Source organism: Cheilinus undulatus, linkage group 6, assembly GCF_018320785.1.
Source record: "Cheilinus undulatus linkage group 6, ASM1832078v1, whole genome shotgun sequence".
NCBI classification, from domain to species: Eukaryota; Metazoa; Chordata; class Actinopteri; order Labriformes; family Labridae; genus Cheilinus; species Cheilinus undulatus.
Window position 1 is genome coordinate 46,604,840 of NC_054870.1, and position 18,671 is coordinate 46,623,510.

At 38.7% G+C, this 18,671-nt stretch overlaps 1 protein-coding gene across 4 annotated transcripts in view; it reads left to right on the top strand.

Moving 5' to 3' along the window:
• The window catches only part of LOC121510817 (collagen alpha-1(XIX) chain-like), a 281,327-nt gene extending 264,020 nt beyond the window's left edge, over positions 1 to 17,307 (top strand). For all 4 annotated transcript variants that reach the window (XM_041789059.1, XM_041789062.1, XM_041789060.1 and 1 more), the window contains 2 exons: positions 1,305 to 1,382; positions 10,785 to 17,307. In XM_041789059.1, coding sequence (XP_041644993.1) covers positions 1,305 to 1,382; positions 10,785 to 10,885 — 179 coding nt within the window. In that variant the 3' untranslated portion in view covers positions 10,886 to 17,307. The remainder of the gene's footprint in view (positions 1 to 1,304; positions 1,383 to 10,784) is intronic.
• The last annotated feature ends 1,364 nt before the right edge of the window (positions 17,308 to 18,671 follow it).

Genomic DNA, 18,671 nt, shown 5'->3' on the forward strand with positions numbered 1-18,671 from the left:
TCAGCATAATGAAGATGTTGGAAACTTTTTCTTGTAAGGACAAGACAAGCTCTGCAGTCCCATGTTTTTTTCATAACATAGTTTGTGTTTGGCTCTGAGGCTCCAACCTCAGTCTGCAGATTTATTTTACATGCAGAGTTTTAGTATAGCATCTTAAACCCTCCATCAGAGCCTGTCGTGGATGCAAGAGTGATGGTGAGTTAAAAGCAAGAGCAGACTGATGCAGGGCAGAGGGAGAGACCGGAAATCTTGCTGCTTGAATAGACCAACGACTGGGAGCGTGTTTGTCAGGTGATTGGGTAACGATGCATGGCAGGTAGGAACTCAGCACAGCTTGAGTTTTCTGTCTGAACTAGCTTGCAGGTACCGCTCCATTTGTTTCCACCTTACTGTACAGCAGTCTTTATAAGCCATTAGCATCAAAGAAGCCAACTGTAAATGCTTATATTTGTATTGATTTGAAATTGTATTGTGGGCTATCGTTACATCCCTAGTGCATATTGTTGCACTCTGCACACTTGAAGATCGGTGCCTTCCTTGTTATTGTTTCACTCATCAAACAAAGCATGTCCTTGAGCTCATCAATGTCTGTTTTTTTCTCATACGGTAGGCATGCAACAGTCAATCACTGTCAATTCAATGATCAGCCATAAAATGACCATGAGATGCTGTGTTTTTCTTTTCACAACAAAGCTGAGTTTCTAAATCCAGAGTCTTGCTGTCATGAAAGGCGTGATTGTTTTCTGCATCTGTTGCACTTGGTTTTTGATGAATGAGCACACCTTTGAGAAGACCCGCGGCTCCACTCTCTGACTACCTTTAGCAGCGCACTTATCCGACCTCCAATTGAAAAAAATGTCCACTGTGAAATCTTCAAAGATGAGTGCTTGTGGCCCCATTGTTGACAGAAAACTGTACAGGCCCTCATCGCCTCCTTCTGGAAACACTAACACACGGATGGCTTGTTTGATGATTTTCTTTTTTGACAGGATGTCAGCATGTACTTTTATTATTCAAAGGGCTGGGATTGAGACTGGGAATCCAAACTAGTCTTTTTCCAAGTAAGCAACAAAAGCTGCTTCTCTCACAATAAGTGCAGACGTGATGCCTGACAGTGCTGTGCTTTCATGATCTTCATGTCTCCAAGAAGCTAATCCGTTTGAGGACTTGGACCGATGAAAAGTGCATCCTTGTGTTATGTGCACTTTGAACTAATATTACTAACTTTACTACAGCATGATAGCACATCTTTTACTTCATTTTGCAGTATTTGCACTCAACCACTTCTTTTTATCTGTTCTCAGGATACAGGGGACAGAAAGGAGAAAGAGGACAGCTTGGTCTGGGGTTACCAGGAGATCCAGGACCCATGGGGCCACCAGGTAAGAACTGCACAATGCACAAAGAAGCATCCTAGATTGTACTAACCTGGCATGCCAGATGGATTTGTTTCACACATCCATTTAGAAAACCACTCTCAGAGAGCTTTTGGGAAAGGGCAGAGCCTTTGAAAAACAAAAACTCGGAGGGTGATTGGATGAACGTTCTGTCTGTCACATCTTTACGGGCCAATCAGAGCAACAAAACATGTGACGTAGCCACTAACGAGTTGCACCCCTACCGAAAGAGTAAACTCCATAGAGAACTCCATAAGGCGAACATGGCGACTGTAGACATGTCAGTAAACGACTTTTGTTGATTTGAAAAGAAAACGACTCAATGCTGTTCTTTGGTCTTCTTTTAACGAAGAAATGTCGTCAGGTTCTGGTAAAATTTACACTTCAGCAGCAACCACGCTAATCTCTTCCGCCATAACTGCACCGGCCTCTTATTCTGCTTGCTTACGTCACGGCTAACCTGCTTCAACTGAGTACTGAGTGAAGAGTCTGAATACTTAAGAAAAGGATATTTCAGTTTTTTATTGTGAATAAATTTGCAAAAAAAAAAGAAAAAAATCTAAAATTCTGTTTCCACTTGGTTATTTTGAGGTACTAAGGGTAGAATCTTTCTGAATGACTGTATTTGCTGCAAGGGTTAAAATTTTGGTTTAAAACAATGCTGCTGTGACTCATAATTGTAAGCTGTTAGTTTAACTACAGGTTAATGTAAAACTCATCTAAGTGGTCTGAAGCTTCTTTTAGACCATTCAATTAAAGGATTAAGCATTTTGCTTGCCTAGGTGGCAGTAATTCTTCAATAATACCACAGAATAAACTGCACTGACAGTTATTCAAATCCATAAACTGAAATAAAAGAAGTTTGTTTTATCTCAAATAAGAGAGTTAGGGTTGTTTCATACCTTAAAGCAGTGATACTCAACGTGTGGCTCTACAGCCACACGTGGCTCTTTTGTGATGATTTCTGGCTCTTTTAAGTCTCAATTTTAAATATTATTCCCCCAGAAAACCTTAAAAAAAAAAGAAAACTTTTTTTGCCGCTTTTCATCCATTTAAGCTACTTTTTGGCTTTAAATACCACTTTTTTCCTACTTTTCCATTTTTGCCACTTCTATTTGCCATTTTCCCCATTTTTTGCCACTTTTTGCCCCTTTAAGCTGCCTTTTGCCGTTATATACCACTTATTTCCCTTTTCCCCAATTCTGCCACTTCTTTTAGCCTATTTTTTTCCAATTTTGCCCTTTTTGCCCATCTTAGTCAATTTTCACTCCATTTTTTGCCTTGTTTTTACCACTTTTGGACCATTTTTTGCCACCTAGTACTCATTTTTTTGTCACTTCTCACCCATTTTATTTTATTTACTGACTCTTTTCCCACTTTTTCCCCATTTTCTCCTTTGTTTCCTCACATTTTTGCCCCTTTACCCATTCTTGCTGCTTTTTGACAATTCTTGCCACCATTAATTTATTTTTATTGCTACTTCAAGCCATTTTGCCATTTTTCACCACTTAGATTGTGGCTCTTGCAAAGGTATTTTTCAACAATTCGGCTCTTTGGTTGAGCTGGGTTGAGTAACACTGCCTTAAAGTCTCTTACAGCCTTGGTTCAGTATCTCAGCATGTAAGAGATAAACACAGCTCCCAAATGGCATTATGTTTCCTGTTACTCGAACACTGCTGTGACACAAATGGGACCCCGATAGAGAACAAAATGCTGCGGTGATGCTGCAAAGACATCTTCTCTGGGAAGTTAAAGCCTGGCTGGTGGTATTCTTGAACTAAAGTTTTAGATGAACACAACTCGGGGTGTCAGCTTGTCCTCTGCTCCTGTGAACTAAAAAATGACTCCCCATGCCCGGATGGACAGATGGGAAGTGGGATTACCTCACCACATTTCTGCAGTGACAGTAGGAGTCTCATCACAAAACACAAAGTCTAAGTTGAGCAGAATACAAGTGTGAAGCAAAGAAAGTGGACTGATTTGAAGAAATTGCAGAGGAGATACCCACACACAAATTTCATTATTTTACCACAATTTAAGATTTCAGCTTGTCTGTAAAAATGCCTGTAGACCATCCAGATTGGTCTGATGAAGATAGACTTAAGTATATGTTCACAGCTGTACACATGCTTTCATCTCACTCAATTTGTGTTTGATACTTTCCAACAGCACAAGAGGACATGTAATGCTTGACTTACTGAAATAGCTGTTCAAGAAGGAAAGTTTTGCCACTACCAGGGCACTACTAGAGTTGCAGGAAGTAAATGGCTTTTTTAAATAAATGTTATAAAGAATCACTGTCAATATAATTTGGCTTTTTGACAAAAAAGTTACAAAAAACCTCATTAAATGTCAAAGTGAGAACAAATTTCTACAAAGTAGTGCAATTAAATACAACTATATATGATGGATTTAACTTAGCTCTAGCAATCTTCAATGCCTTGGAATTTTTTTGCATCCATCCCCTGAAGTATCAATGACCTTTTTTTTTTTTTTTTTTTTTTTTTTAGTTGCTTGGAGTGTTCTTTTGGCTTCATGGTGTAATGGTAGCCAGGAATACTAATTGTGAGACTCCTAGCACCAGTTGGCTGTACCTGTGTTGAATGAAGTCATTCACTTCAAAGAGGGTGAATATTTCTGCGCGGACTTATTTTACAGTTCATATTTTTATTGAATTGATATTACTTTGTAGAAATCAGTTTTTACTTCGACATTAAAGAAGGTTTTTTTGTAATTTTTTTTTAAAAATGCGTCAAATTATATTGACCATCACTGAATTATGAAATCTATTAAAGGGTAAAACTTCCAAGGGGATGAATATGTTTTGCAGCCACTGGCTGACAGTCATGTTTGTCTCTTTGCAGTATCAATGACTCTAGAGCAGTGGTGTCCAAACTATAGCCCAGGGACCAAATGCCGCCTGCAGACCATTTTTGTTCGGCCTGCAGCAAATAAAATGAAATATGGTCCACATTAGATAAGCTTGTGCTCAGCTGTATTGTACTTCTTAGTTTCAGCACTGGGCAGTAAACAAACATTTTGACAAGAAAAAAATCTTGATTAATAATATCCTGACTCTGAGGGATTACTGCAGCAAATAGCAGCACCAATAGCCTTTCAGGGGCGGAGCCAGCGGTAGCCAGGGCCAAACAGGGCCCCTGAAATCTGATTGGTTCACCTAAATTCTGAAAATGACTGTTTATTTGCCTTGTCAGCCATTAGCAAGCCATTTAGGTATATTCAGTCACTAAGAATGTTTGATTTGCATTAGATTAGTTTTGCTTAAATATCCTCAAGGTGGGGAAAATGAAAGTGGCCCCACCTTTCTTATATATTTCTGTATGTGGTCCTAAGTGGAAAAAGTTTGGACTCCCCTGCTCTAGATTCTCCAAAACTTTCCTCTGTTGTTGTCCCCCTTGCCCCTCTTGCCATGTGCATACTGCATCCCGTGTCCACATCGTGTTACACAGCCAGCGTGCCAAACAGATGAAGAGGATGATATGCAGTCATCATGTGCATGCATACACATCATCAACAGCAAGTATATGTCTGGCCTAACCTGCACATTTAGGAGAATATGTATGAAAGGAGCTTTATACATGATAACACAGCTTTACTCCTTCCATAGACAGTGACATTCAAGTCACATAGCGAAGAAATGTCCAACTACTATTTCACTTTTACTATCAAGGAGTAAAATCCTCTCAGGCTAGCGTAAACTTTATTGTTGGGGGTTTTCTTTAGCACTTTACAAGACTGAAGACAATGCTGGGAACATCTCAGTAAATGAAAAGTACAACCGCTTTAGAGCTGCTTATATGAGAGTGAGCAATGTCCATCTGCTGTCTTTGTAGAGGCTCTCAGACAGACTTTGATAGTAATTACCCCTGATGTTGCTTTTGCTAAGTCATGGTCGCCTGTAGGGCAGTAGTTCAGCGCTGGAGCTAATTAGCACAGAGAGAGCTAACAGCTGTAGGAAGACACCCAAACACGCACACTGAACAAATGAAGGAGGGATAAAAATCTTTGTAAGATTGTTACACCTTTCTGTTGCAGAAGCACAGCGCTGTGGACGGTCTGTGAGAGCAGTTTAGCAGGAGATGGATGCAGTGATGAAAAGGGCAGGTTGTGTTTTCAGGGGGGAGGAAAAAGAAGAGGCAGTACCTGTGATTCCTTCCGTCTACACTATAAAGGAGGCAGCGCTCCCTGCAGCTGTGAGCGGTCTGACTGATTTCATGCTCACTCCTGTGCCTGGATTACACCAGGTTTCTCAGGTCTTTGGGAGAAATATCAGCTTCTAGTGTTTGTGTTTTATTAAGCATAAGGAAGCTATGTGGGTCCCTTTTCTTCTTAAGTAGGCTGTTTCCAAGGAAGGTAGGTATAATTGTAAGGATTATGAACCTAATATATTCCAAATTGAAAAATGCACTTTCTCTTTTCTTTCTTCTCCTTATGGTAATAATAATAATAATAATACACTTTATTTATAGAGCGCTTTTCAAGAACTCAAAGACACTGTACAAAAATAATAAAATGCATTGCACAAAAAGCCAAAACAGGACAATATCATGATCAAACAGCAAACAAACAATGGTAAAATGGAAGAGTTTGTTAAAACTAGAGCCCTGCATGGGACTCTTTTCTTAATCCCACTCCTGCAGCATGTGCTGTCCAATCCTGCTCGCACTCGCAACAGGTGTGTCCACTCCCATCGCACAGATTTTGGCAAACCATGTTAAATATTCAGAATAACAGACAGTGAATTTAATCAGGGTAATGGTAATGTTGATCTCTGGAAAGTTTGTGCGTCATAAAAACTAAAGTGCACTTCCATCATCTGTCAAAGACAGTAGAATAATCTTTACTCTATTTACACTGTGCCATTACCGTCCTTTTAATTCAATTTTAATGCAATAGGCAGGGGCGTAGCTAGGGATTTAGGGCCCCCAGAAAAAATTTATACCACAGGGCCCTCCAATATTTACCTTTATTAACCAATGCTCACAAGCAGAAACGGTTGCAGTGGTCCCAGAAATACATGAAGACTCATTTTCAAACAGTCTTGTTTACTGATGAGTGCCGTGCAACCCTGGATGGTCCAGATGGAGGAGTAGTGGATGGTTGGTGGATGGCCACCATGTCCCAACAAGGCTGCGATGCCAGCAAGGAAAGGGTGGAGTCATGTTTTGGGCCAGAATCATGGGGAGAGAGCTGGTATGCCCCTTTAGGGTCCCTGAAGGTGTGAAAATGACCTCGAGAAAGTATATAGAGTTTCTGACTGACTACTTTCTTCCGTGGTACAAAAAGAAGAACCATGCCTTCCGTAGCAAAATTATCTTCATGCATGACAATGCACCATCTCATGCTGCAAAGAATAACTCTGTGTCATTGGCTGCTATGGGCATAAAAGGAGAGAAACTCATGGTGTGGCTCCATCCTTCCCTGACCTCAACCCTACTGAGAACCTTTGGAGCATCCTTAAGCTAAAGATCTATGAGGGTGGGAGGCAGTTCACATCAAAACAGCAGCTCTGGGAGGATATTCTGACATCCTGCAAAGAAATTCAAGCAGAAACTCTCCAAAAACTCAGAAGTTTAATTGATGCAAGAATTGTGAATGTGATATCAAAGAAGGGCTCCTATGTTAACATGTAACTTTGCCTTTTAAGATGTTATTGATTGAAATAGCTTTGATTTCAGTAAATATGACCTCCTATAATGCTGCAAATTCAACAAATGACTATTTTCAGGTCTTTACAACCTATAAAATGTTTTGAAACTCTGTTGTGCTTAATAATGTGGAGCAGTGCATTTTGAGGTTTTTATTTTTGAAAAAAAAAAAAAAAGTCATCAGGAAGTTTAGTTCAATAAAAATTGAATTATGCTCTAATGGGTGATGAATTGAAAATTATACTGACTGTCATTTACACTGATTATTCAGGAAAGTCAGAGAAAAATATAATTTGCATAATAATGTGGAACGCGGTGTCTGTATTGTTCCCAGCGTGTTTTAATCTTTGGGGTTATGAAATGTCAAAAAATGCTGAACAGAAGCTTTAAATGTTCTGAGACCCTAAAGGGACAGACCTCATTTCAAACATTAACATTTTTTAAAAAAGCATGCACAGTTTCTCTTCTCATTTGGGAGGCTGAAAGCAACAGATATTTGGCATTCCTTCTCGACTAAATCATTCAAACTATGCACTTATTTTCAAAATTGTTTGTCGTTTATAGTTTGAGCTCAGAAGCATGCAATCACATTATTTTCCATTTATCATTGCAATGAATTTCTGCAGGTTGAAGCTGAATAAAACCCAATGAGAATTCAGTCAAAGCTGCTTTTAATTTTAATTTGATTATAAATTTAATTTTACTGTAGAGGCCACATCATATTTTTTCTTCTTGTATTTGGAGCCAGCAATCTGTTTTTTTTTCTAGTTTGCTAATCACTTAAAGCACCTTTACACCACATGTGATATTTTCTCTCCCATACACACTCAACCACTGACCCAGAGATTTTATCTTTTCAACAACCAACAAAACAAACAATACTGAAGTAGATCCACAGGTTTGTCTCCATTTTACCATGTAAAAATAATAACTTTTTGGGGGTGGGGGGTCAATGCAATCACATCAGACTTTGAATTTTATTAATTACTGGCCACAGAAACACAAACTAATAATGAGCAGTTATCTGCTGATAATCACCAGATTTATCATTCAAGCTCCAGCAGAGCTTTCTGTGATGGCTTAATGGAATACAAGCATTACTGGAGAACAGGGAACCGAGGCGTTTGTTGTGATTTACTGCCAGTCCTTATGAGGTTTGCCAAAACAACACCACCATGTAGATTTGTAAAAACATAAGCCTGTCCTCAAGAACAGAAGAAAACTTCTAAAATGATGTTTAATTGAATGGAGGTCATTTCTGACACATCCTGGGTAGTTTAGGAATCTAAGTTCTGATTCACGAAGACCACTTTTTTTTTTTTTGATGAAAATCAGCAGCATGTCCAGTACTGTGCGGAGCTTTTAGACATGTTTCAGCTAAATATGGGTCTGAAGAAAGGTTGATGTGGTGACTAAGCTTTGCTGAGGGAACCATTTGGCAGGAAGGAGGATTGGCACAACCCTTGTAGGGCTCTGGATGTCCTTGGGTATTGCCAGAGGCATGGGAAAATAATTTCTGGAGAGATAATAAAGTCCACACTTTTAGGGCAGAGTAAGAAGTGGATGTGGCATGTAAGCACAGCTTAGGGTACTGTCTAGGCAGTTAGTAGGGGTGCAATGGGCTCCTGGTTGTGCTGTGGATGTCCCAAGGGCCCTGGCTTATTTACCAGGAGTGAAAATCCCCTGATAGATAGAGATGAAGTCAAGCTTGAAGCGACACATGTGTCTCAACATGTGTCGAACGTGACTCTCCACGACTAAAGCCTATGCATTTATTTTATGCAGTGCATTCAGGAAGTATTCAGAGTCCCTAGCACTTTTTTCAATTTTGTTATGTTGCAGCCCAATGCTAAAGTCAGAAAAAATATTTGTATTCTCATTAAAACTTTATACACCTTGATTGGAGTCCACTGTGGTAAATTAAATCAACTTGGCATGACTTGGAAAGGCACACCTCTCTCTAGAAGGCCCCACAGCTGAGAGTGCATATGAGAGCAAAACCAAGTCATGGGGTCAAAGGAACTGTCTGCAGAGCTTAGACAAAGAATTGCTGCCAGGAAAAGATCTGGGACTCTTCCAGGAGCTGGTTACCTGGCCAAACTGAGCAATTGGGAAGGGAGGACTTTAGTAAGAGAGGTGACCAAGAACCTAATGGTCACTCTGACTGAGGTCCAGAGATCCTGTGTGAAGATGGGACAAAGTTCCAGAAGGACAGCCATCACTGCATCCCTTCACCAGTCTGGGCTTATGGCAGAGTGGCTAGATGGAAGCCTCTCTGTGTAAAACATGTGAATGTCTGCTTGGAGTTTGCAAAAAATTCAACATGTTAGCAAGCTACTGCAAGTGAATGTCTCTGTTGGTTAATCTGGTGACAAGAGCCTCCTTTTGACAATTAACCTCAGTAGCAGCACTGAGTGTGAGTCACTCAGTGCAGTGCCAGGTGTGTGTGTGCGTGTGTGTGGCTGATTGCCACTGATTGGGGCCAGGTGTGACAAACTTATATATACTCATGGGCTGCAGCACTCTGTGCTGACTCATTATCTCACCTTCAGAGGTATTGAGAGCATCTACTTGTGTTATTTCTTGTCAGTTAGAAAGTTAAAAGTTGCCAATACTTTTTCTTGTGTAAATTTTAAGAGAATAACCAGTTCCCCATAGTGAAAGTTGCTTGTGCTGGGAACTATAGAGCAGCTTTTTTGTTAATCTGTTTTCAGTGTGGTGATCTTTGAGTTTCTTCTGAAGATAGTTTTCTAGAAGTTTCTTTCCAGCTACAGTGGTTTAGTTTCCACTTTTTCTCAGTATTATCAGGAATGGGAGAATTTTGGTTTTGGCTTATGACCTTCTGCTTTTGTTTGTCCCCTTTTCCTTTAAAGACCCTGTAAAGTGAAATCCAAAGTTTTTGTCTTCACACACCAGATATGTCAATATGGCTGCTGTAAACATGAAAACACTGAGATCTACATGTGACTGAATTCTGGATTTAGACAATCAGAAAGTTTTTCACCTCTTTCTAGGCTGGGTTTAATGTGGGCGGGGCTGATATGTGAGCTCATGATGTCACGAGCCACAGTCGACTCCGCCCCTCTAACAGTACGCTTTATTTGACTGAAATTTGACCTAGGGGTTCATCACACAGTGACCTGTCATAAAACAAACCTAAATACAGATCTATTTTAACTTTACAAGGTCTTTAATTGCTTGCGATTTAGTGGTTATCCTTCTACAGTAACTTTTGGAAACCCGTTGTCTGCACTTGTGTCCCGCTGCCCCTCCAACCGCGGTCTCCACCAATCAGAGATGATGCTTGTCAAAGCGTCTTTAACCTTCAACATTTTTTTTTGCTTTCCACGTGGACTGTATATCCTGAACACACCAAAGCCTGTAGGTGTGTGATTGGTCAGAACAGTATAGACTGTAAATGTACAATCACTGGAGAATGTAGACCCCTGTGTACAAATTCTACAGTTTTATTTAGAATTAAGATGAGGTATGCTGTAGCATTTTGAATGAAGTCTTTCATCTCTGACAATACCCTTCAATGCAATTTTTAACACTTATTTGTCTGACTACTGGTTACCTAAAAACATTGACATCCTGTAGCTCTCCTGGCCTCTGCAGTTACCAAACTTTTGTCTGTTTTGTCCCAGATGGAAAGCTCTACTAAACAAACAAAGTGCACCACAAAGCAGGAATTAATGATATCTTATTCTTTGGCCAGGCCCTCCTGGGATCCCTGGGCATGGACTTCCTGGCTCCCCGGGACCCCGTGGACCTCCTGGGACATGCAACCCCCTGGACTGCCCTCCTCCATCCCGATGAGGCCAGCAGAGTGGGCCGGGATGATTTGAAAGCAGGCGTCGGGCTCAGAGTTTGGTGCTGACAGACTCAAACTGACCTCTTTTGTTCACTTTACAACAACATTTTGATGCAGTCAGGTTTTTTTAAGTTGTTTTTTTTTTTGTAGTTTTGTTTGTTTTGAATGAAATAGGAAAGGATTTTATTGCAATTCTGTGGTTTTAAGTTATTTCTTGTTTTCACATCCTCGACTGTGATGTAATGCATTCCTCTTCATCTCTTGTTTTGTCCTCCAAGACCATGAAATGACTTTGTTTCATCAGTTTCAGTTCTTCTTGACACAGAATCTTAATTATTTGTTTGCCCCCTTATTGGGCGTCTTTATTTACTTCGTCTGTTCTTATTCAGATAAGCCGATATGCGGGCAGAATTTACATCTCATTTTAATGTGTGTGTTGGCTTGTTTGTGTGTGTGAAAGGGAGAGAGAGGTTAGCTGAATGAGACAACCTGTGTTGTTGTTTAATCTGTGAAGAATAATCAATGTTTTGAAACCAAAGTACATCAGAGGTGTCTGATATTGAAATTATTTATTTAAGAATGTATTTAAAAGAGAGAGATAATACTAATAATTAAATGTAGCACGTATATTCAGTAACATTATGACTAATGAGTGGATAAATACACTCATTGATCACTTTATTAGGTGTACATGTTCAACCAGCAACACATATCTAATCAGCCAATCACAAGGCAGCAACCAGTGCATGTAGACATGGTTAAGTTCAAACCAAGCTGACAGATGTGGTACGACGTGTGGTCTTCTACTGCTGTAGCCCATCTGCTGTGCTTTTAGAGATGCTCTTCTGCATATCTCTATGAAAACAAGTGGTTACCTGACTTTTTTGCCCTTTTATCAGCTTGAACCAGTTTGCTTACCTCTGCTATCAACAAGGCATTTTAGCCCAGAGAACTGCTGCCCACAGGATATTTTTACTTTATCTCACCATTTTCTGTAAGCCCCAGAGATGTTGAAAGTGTAAATCCCAGTAGATCAGCAGTCTGAAAAACTCAGACCAGCCTGTTAGGCATCAACGATCACAGAAAGTCGTCTAAATCACCTTTCTTCCCCATTCTGATGCCCAGTTTGAACTTCAGCACATCATCTTGACCACGTCTGCATGCCTTAGACTCTCTGTGAAGTTAAATCCAAAATTTGTGTCCTAACACACGACATATTTTGGAACATCTTTTCTGCTTGGTTTAATTAGGGCAGGGACCCACCATGACACCAGCTGCTATGGGGAATTAAACTGTCTCCCTAAAGCTACAATGATGTAAAATCACGGAGCAGTACATCTCAATACCGTCTGTTGTTATCCGATGTTCCTGCTGTGTTTCTGTTCAATTTGAGGCAAATTTCCCAAATCCATCAGCCACAGTGGCCTACAGGTGATCAAAAGCATCATAACAGAGAGATTTGTGCCAGAAAACAGTAAATTTTATCTCTGGCACAGAGCCAGGCAGCCGTGCTCTGACCAGAGCTCACAGTAAGGTCAGGGGGCAGGCTAATTACTGGAGCACGTGTCTATTTTTCACTTGAACCAGATGCAACAGGAAAAAGCCTCTTATCACCTGAAGGTGTGTTTTAATCCATATTTAGCTGCATTTAGTCCTGGATGATTAAAAGAAGAGGACTGTGGCTTTGTCTCTCTCAAAGCAGCAACAACTCGATCCCTCCTGTCTGTTAACATCAAATACTAAATGTAGTAAAGTATCTGATTATAGAGCCATCCTATTCCTGCCAAGTCTGTCACAATAAAAGCATTCAATGCTAATTATCACTGGAGACTTTTATTTTGAAGAGCACCTTCAGGAAATGGAATGTTTTCAGCAGCAACTTAAAAAAGACATCTTGTAAACGGGAGAGAGACATAACTAAGAAAGCCCTGAAGAGTTAAATACAAGACGAGAAATGAAAGTTTCTCCATGTAGCATTTTTTAAGATTGGAGGATTGTATTTCCGATGAGTGGGCGTGGCTTCAGCTCATTCACCCGACAGGCCCACACCATCCTAGAGCGGATTTTACTGCCTCATTTTCGTGATTTTTAAACTTTGATTGTATAAACAGAGATGTTTTTCATGTCTGAAATCATAACACAGTGGCCTGTCATACAACAAACCTAAAACACAGATCTCTGACCATTTTCTTGGGACTTTAATGCATTTATTGCTGCCTTGTAACCAGCTTATGTGATATTAGCATTTATTAGCAGTTGAACAGATAATCCTGATAAAGTGATCAGTGAGTTTATATCTCTGGATTACTTTTTATGACATTATCACTTGTGACACATTGGCACTGTGCGTGATTATCACTTTGTATAAATCTGCAGTATAATCATTGATTAACATCGTCTTCCCATGGTAAGTTGTGAGTCAGAAATTTGCCATATATATTTTGTCATAAAAACAGTTTTTCTAAGACACATGCTCATCAAGGGCAGACTTTTCACATGCAAGAATGTAATTTGAATATCAACTGTGGAAAAGAAGTGTGCTGTGACCGAAGATTAACCTTTACTCATGCTTTAATTTGTAAATAATGAGAGATTTTTGGTGTTTTTTTCTGTCTAATGGGGCTTTTAATGGGACCTTACTTTACTACAACACTAATAAGTTGTCATATTTATGACACATTAAGGTTCTTGGGTTGTACTATCAGTTAAATTGCTGCCGATTTATGTGTCTATATTTTTGTGTGTATGTTTGAGATTGTGGTATCAATGTTTACATGGTGTTGTGTTTGATGATTTCTCTGGTTTATGTGTATATTTTTGTTTTTCAACCTCACAAAGGAAATCAGACTTTTTCACAATGACTTCATACTTTATTTTGGTGCAGGGAATACTCAGATACATACTTGAACTCTCTTTTGTTCTAACGATATCATGCTCTTTATTCTGGATTTTCACTCACTGACCTGCACTGTGTATCCACCTTTGGCTGCATATACAGATGGACAACATTGTGACACCCCTTTTTGTAAAAGTGAAGCCAAAATACCCATTGCAAAAAGCTGTTCCGCCAATTTAGCACACAAAGCACCACAGAAGCTGTATGGCAATACAACCCCTTTTGAGATATCAAAAACCTAATCACCTGTTTCAGCATTTTCAGCATCCTACTCTTCTTTAGCCATCTTATCAACTTTTTCATCCTCAGCCTCAACACATTATTTAGCCTTTTAGCACCTTTTTGGCACTTACGGATTATTTAACATCAAATCCATTACTTTGTATAATATTTAAACATTTTCAGCATAAATGTAATTCTTTTCAGCACCAACTTGAGCATCATTGCAGCAATGTAGCAATTACAGCATAGATGTACACCTTTGGACCTTTGGAGCCTCATTTTTCTTCAACTTTAGCCTCTAATATTTTCAGCTTTGTCATCATTTTCAGCATCTTCCTTTTTGTCATTATTAGGAGTCTTCTTTAATTTTTGAGCAAGTTTTGAAAATATTTCTGGAAACAAATTGAGCCTTATCAGCACCATCTTTGTCCATTTCAGCATTTTCTGCAATTTTAACTTCCTCATCGTTTCCAACAGTGTCTTCGTCATCCTATAATTCTTATAGTTTTTTTCCTAATTTTAAGCAAGACTGAAGAGTTTTTGTGAAAAATCAGCATTCTCATAATCTTTCAAAAGCTTCTTCAGCAATTTAATTTTTTTTGCCAGTTTTAAAAACATTCCTAGCAATATATTCAGTCTTATCAGCACCATCTTTTTCTTTTTTTTATCATTTTCTGCTATTTTAGCATCTCCATAGTTTCGAACAATATCTTCATCATCCCACTCATGATGTGTTGTCTTATGATCATAATTTAGCTTCATTTTTATCATCTTCATCATTTTCAGCAAATTCATAATCCTCACCTTCATCATTTTAACAACTTCAGCATGTTTTAAGCACAAAGTTCAGCATTGTCAACTTCATTCTTGACACGTAGCCTTCCCAATGTTTCCAACACTGTTATTTCATTTCAAGTATTGTCATCTTTATTTTCTTCTGTAAATTTTGAGCATTTTCAGTACAAAATTGAGTCTTTTCAGTTTTATTGCAGGCTATTTAAACAATGGATTTGATATTTAGTTTGGGCATCATTGTTTTTTTCAGCAATATCTTCATTTTTTACATTTTCATTTACATTTTTGCTGTTATGATTTTTGTCAATATTTTCAGCCAAATTCTCACCTTTGAAAGTCTTCTTCATAATTTTCAGCAAGACTGAAGCATTTTAGCAAAAAAATCAGCTTTCTCATAACAATCTTTGACATGCTTCTTTAGCAATTTCAGCATTTTTATCCTTTGTTATATTTTTGTCACAATTTTTAGATTAATATCTGTTACTCTCAGCTTGCTATGAAAGTCAGTCTCACAGTCAGCTTTATTTTTTCACATTTCTGAATTTTCAGCAGTGCAACCCTTTTTTATTCACATTTTCGGCATTGCAATACAGTTTTTTTTTTATTAAGACAACCTATTAGACAGGCTGGAATAAAATCAGTATAAGAATGACAGAAACCCTGTTTGAGAAAATACTGACATGTATGTAAAAATCTATTTTTTTATTATTTGTTAACATGGAGCAGGCAGACAGTAATGAGCTGTACTGTCAGTAGGGGGTGCATCAGATTTTGGCTTCACTTTTAAGAGAGCTGTCACAATGTCCATCTTTCTATACAGTCCATTGAGTCTTTTTATCTTTGTGTTTTCGGGGAATCTTAAGACTGGACTTTGGATTTTATTTATTTACTATGTAAAGCCTCACAGTTATTTTAAAGTTCAACAACTGTTTTCAGAGGTTTTGAGTCAACTTTTTTTGAAACATGCCATTTCATATTTAGGAACTTGCTGTGGAAAAAAACGTTTAACTGAGTATTATTTGGCCAAACTTCTCCAAGAGAAAAAGTGAAGTTCCGTGATTTCAAACTTTAGATTAAATTTGATGTTATGTCAAAGATTTTTTTAGAAACCCTCCATTCGTTAATCCAACCTAAAGCTCTTAATTACACTTAACACCAAACAAGAGGAGTATAATTGGCATGCAGTGTAAACATCTTTGTTCGAAGCTTCTGTCGAGGGCTGTTTAATGAGAGTTTGACTCAAAGGCTTTAATTTAACTTTAAAATCTCCTGCTGTGATCAATGTTAGAGAACTTCTGTGGGCGTGTGTGATATCTTGTGACATTAGGCACCCTGTTCTATCTGTTTTTCATCTTTCAAGATCTGCTTGACACTTTTTTACTTCACGTCTCACATCATCATGCCTCTCTTGTACATGTGAATTATAACTCAAATCTTACTTTGAAGCTGCAGAACATTTTATTTTTATATTTTTCACGGCATCCAGGCTCTTCTTTTTATTTTTTAATCTCTGTTCAATTTTATCAGCTCATACTTGGGTATTGAATCAAACGTGTGCAACCAGCTTCATTTGTGAGTTGAAAGAGCCCCCTGCTGGACTTGTATTTATTTTCTCTGTTATGTGAATGGAAAACAGTCTCTCTTTGGGTTATGGGCTACATAAAACCCCCTCCTTCTATTGGCTTCTGTCCTTTCATCACTCTAATTTTCATATTCAGTTTAATGGCTTCCCTTGGAGAATATAATGTCGACCTTGACCAAATTTAAATGAGACCATCTCAGCAAACTTAATGTGGCCTTAACTTTTTGTTGGTGCACAATGAGAGCTGCTCTCTGCATATTTTTAATTTAGCTTGCATTTTTATTTCCAGTTTGTGACTTTCATTTGGTTAAATATTGAATCCCACTTGATTGCAAATTCAGGGGCTTTTCTCCAAGTGAAATCCAGACTATTCTAAGATTAATACAGGATCCAAGAGGCATTACATGCTCCCTGCTATGGACAGAATTGACTTATAATAACATCATTATTTCATGTTCATTATTTAACAGTAATGTAAGCTGATCCTGTTGCCACATGTAATCTAATCTTGTAAATAAGCTTGTAATGAGAGCGAATCAGCCTCTCAGCATGGGTCCTGGGATTAAAAATGTCCTCTTGCTGCTCTCACTGTAGCTCCCCTCCTCTCCTCTTCTGTATAAGCTGAGTGACTTTACTGTGTGAACATTTTTGTTTGAGATCTACCTCAGTCTTGGTTTACCACGTCTACATAAAAACAATCACATCACTGCCTCTTGCCTTTTGCTAAAAAAAACAGCCTCATGTGTTCAAAAAGATAAAAACCTGAATGTTCAGTTGGAGATAAAGAGGCGATCATGTCCCTGTTGCTGAAGATGATTCGTTGTGTGTATGTGGTTACCAGGAATCAGAGGTTTAATTTTACACTTTACTTTGCAGCATCTTTCATTTACAATGATTAACGGCACCTGCCTTACTCGTGTGCAATAAATGTTACTCAGTGCTTTATTTCCAGCCTGTCTTGTGGTTTATCTTTATGTATTCACACAATTTTTACAGCAAGTCTTTATTTTATATGTCGGTGTTTTCAGAGGCAGTTGTTGGCATTAAGGATATAATAGGGGCTTTAGCACTGAAAAGTCAAAATTAACCTTAAAATGATAAACGCCAGTCTGCTGTGATGACCATGCTGCCTTAGATTTAGTCTTTTAAATTGAAAGTGCACTCTTAAGTGCATATGTACACAGCATTACACATATAATTAGCCCTTTTTGATTTTTTTTTTTTTTTTTTTTTTACAGAAACCCTCTTTAATATCAAAGTGAAAACAGTAAAATAAGTGACTGCATAAATATTCACCCCCTTCAAGTCAGTATTTAGCAGAGTCACCTTTGGCTGCAATCACAGCACTGAGTCTGTGTGGATAGATCTCAATCAGGCTTGCACATCTGAACACTGAAATTTTACTCCATTCTTCTTTGCCACACTGCTCAAGCTCTGTCGGGGTGCACAGGGATCAGGCATGAACAGCCCTTTTTAAGTCCAGCCACAAATTCTCTGTTGGATTGAGGTCTGGGCTTTGACTCGGCCACTCCTGAACATTCATCCTCTGAGCTGGCTGCTGAGAGGATGATCAGGAGAGGAGGGCGGAACTTTCCTCTAAGCGGGGAGGGCCAACCGAAACTGGGGGTGGTGCTAACTCCCCACATGGCATCATGAGGGGAAAATCTGAGAACAGCCTGTTTCAGCACACATTTTCTGAAAGGTGAAGAAAGAGAGGGGTGATTGTGGACAGGCCAGGGACACATTTTTGTTGGAAAAGCCTGAAAAAGTGCATTTTGCATAATATGTGACCTTTAACAATTTTTAGCTTGAATATAGTCATTGTAATTTAGATTACATCAATATTGAGTGCAGATATGATACTCTTAGTCAGCCCATCACAGATGTAAAAATGTCGAGGCTTTAACAGGTTTTATCAAACTGGTTTTATTCTGTAATTTCTATCATCACTTCCTGGCCTGACAGTGGAGGAGGGCTCAGAGTAGAGATCTGCAATCTGCAGCCCAGCTGTGTTGTGACGACTGCATCTACAATGTGCTGTCCTGCAAGTCATATCCTTAAAGCCAATATGGTTGAGTTAAAAAAAAATACTGAATTCAATGTCAATGACTGCTACACCGGGAAGTAGGAAAGCTAGGGAAAGCTGCCGTTCTGTTGCTGTATCTCAGTCATATCTTGTGCTGCGCACAAACTCCATATGCTGCAGAAGATTGTGTCATATAATTTAAAGGTGCAATAGCAACTAAATTGACTTTAAAATGTAATTATGTTAGCTGCAATCTTTTAGTGAAATTAT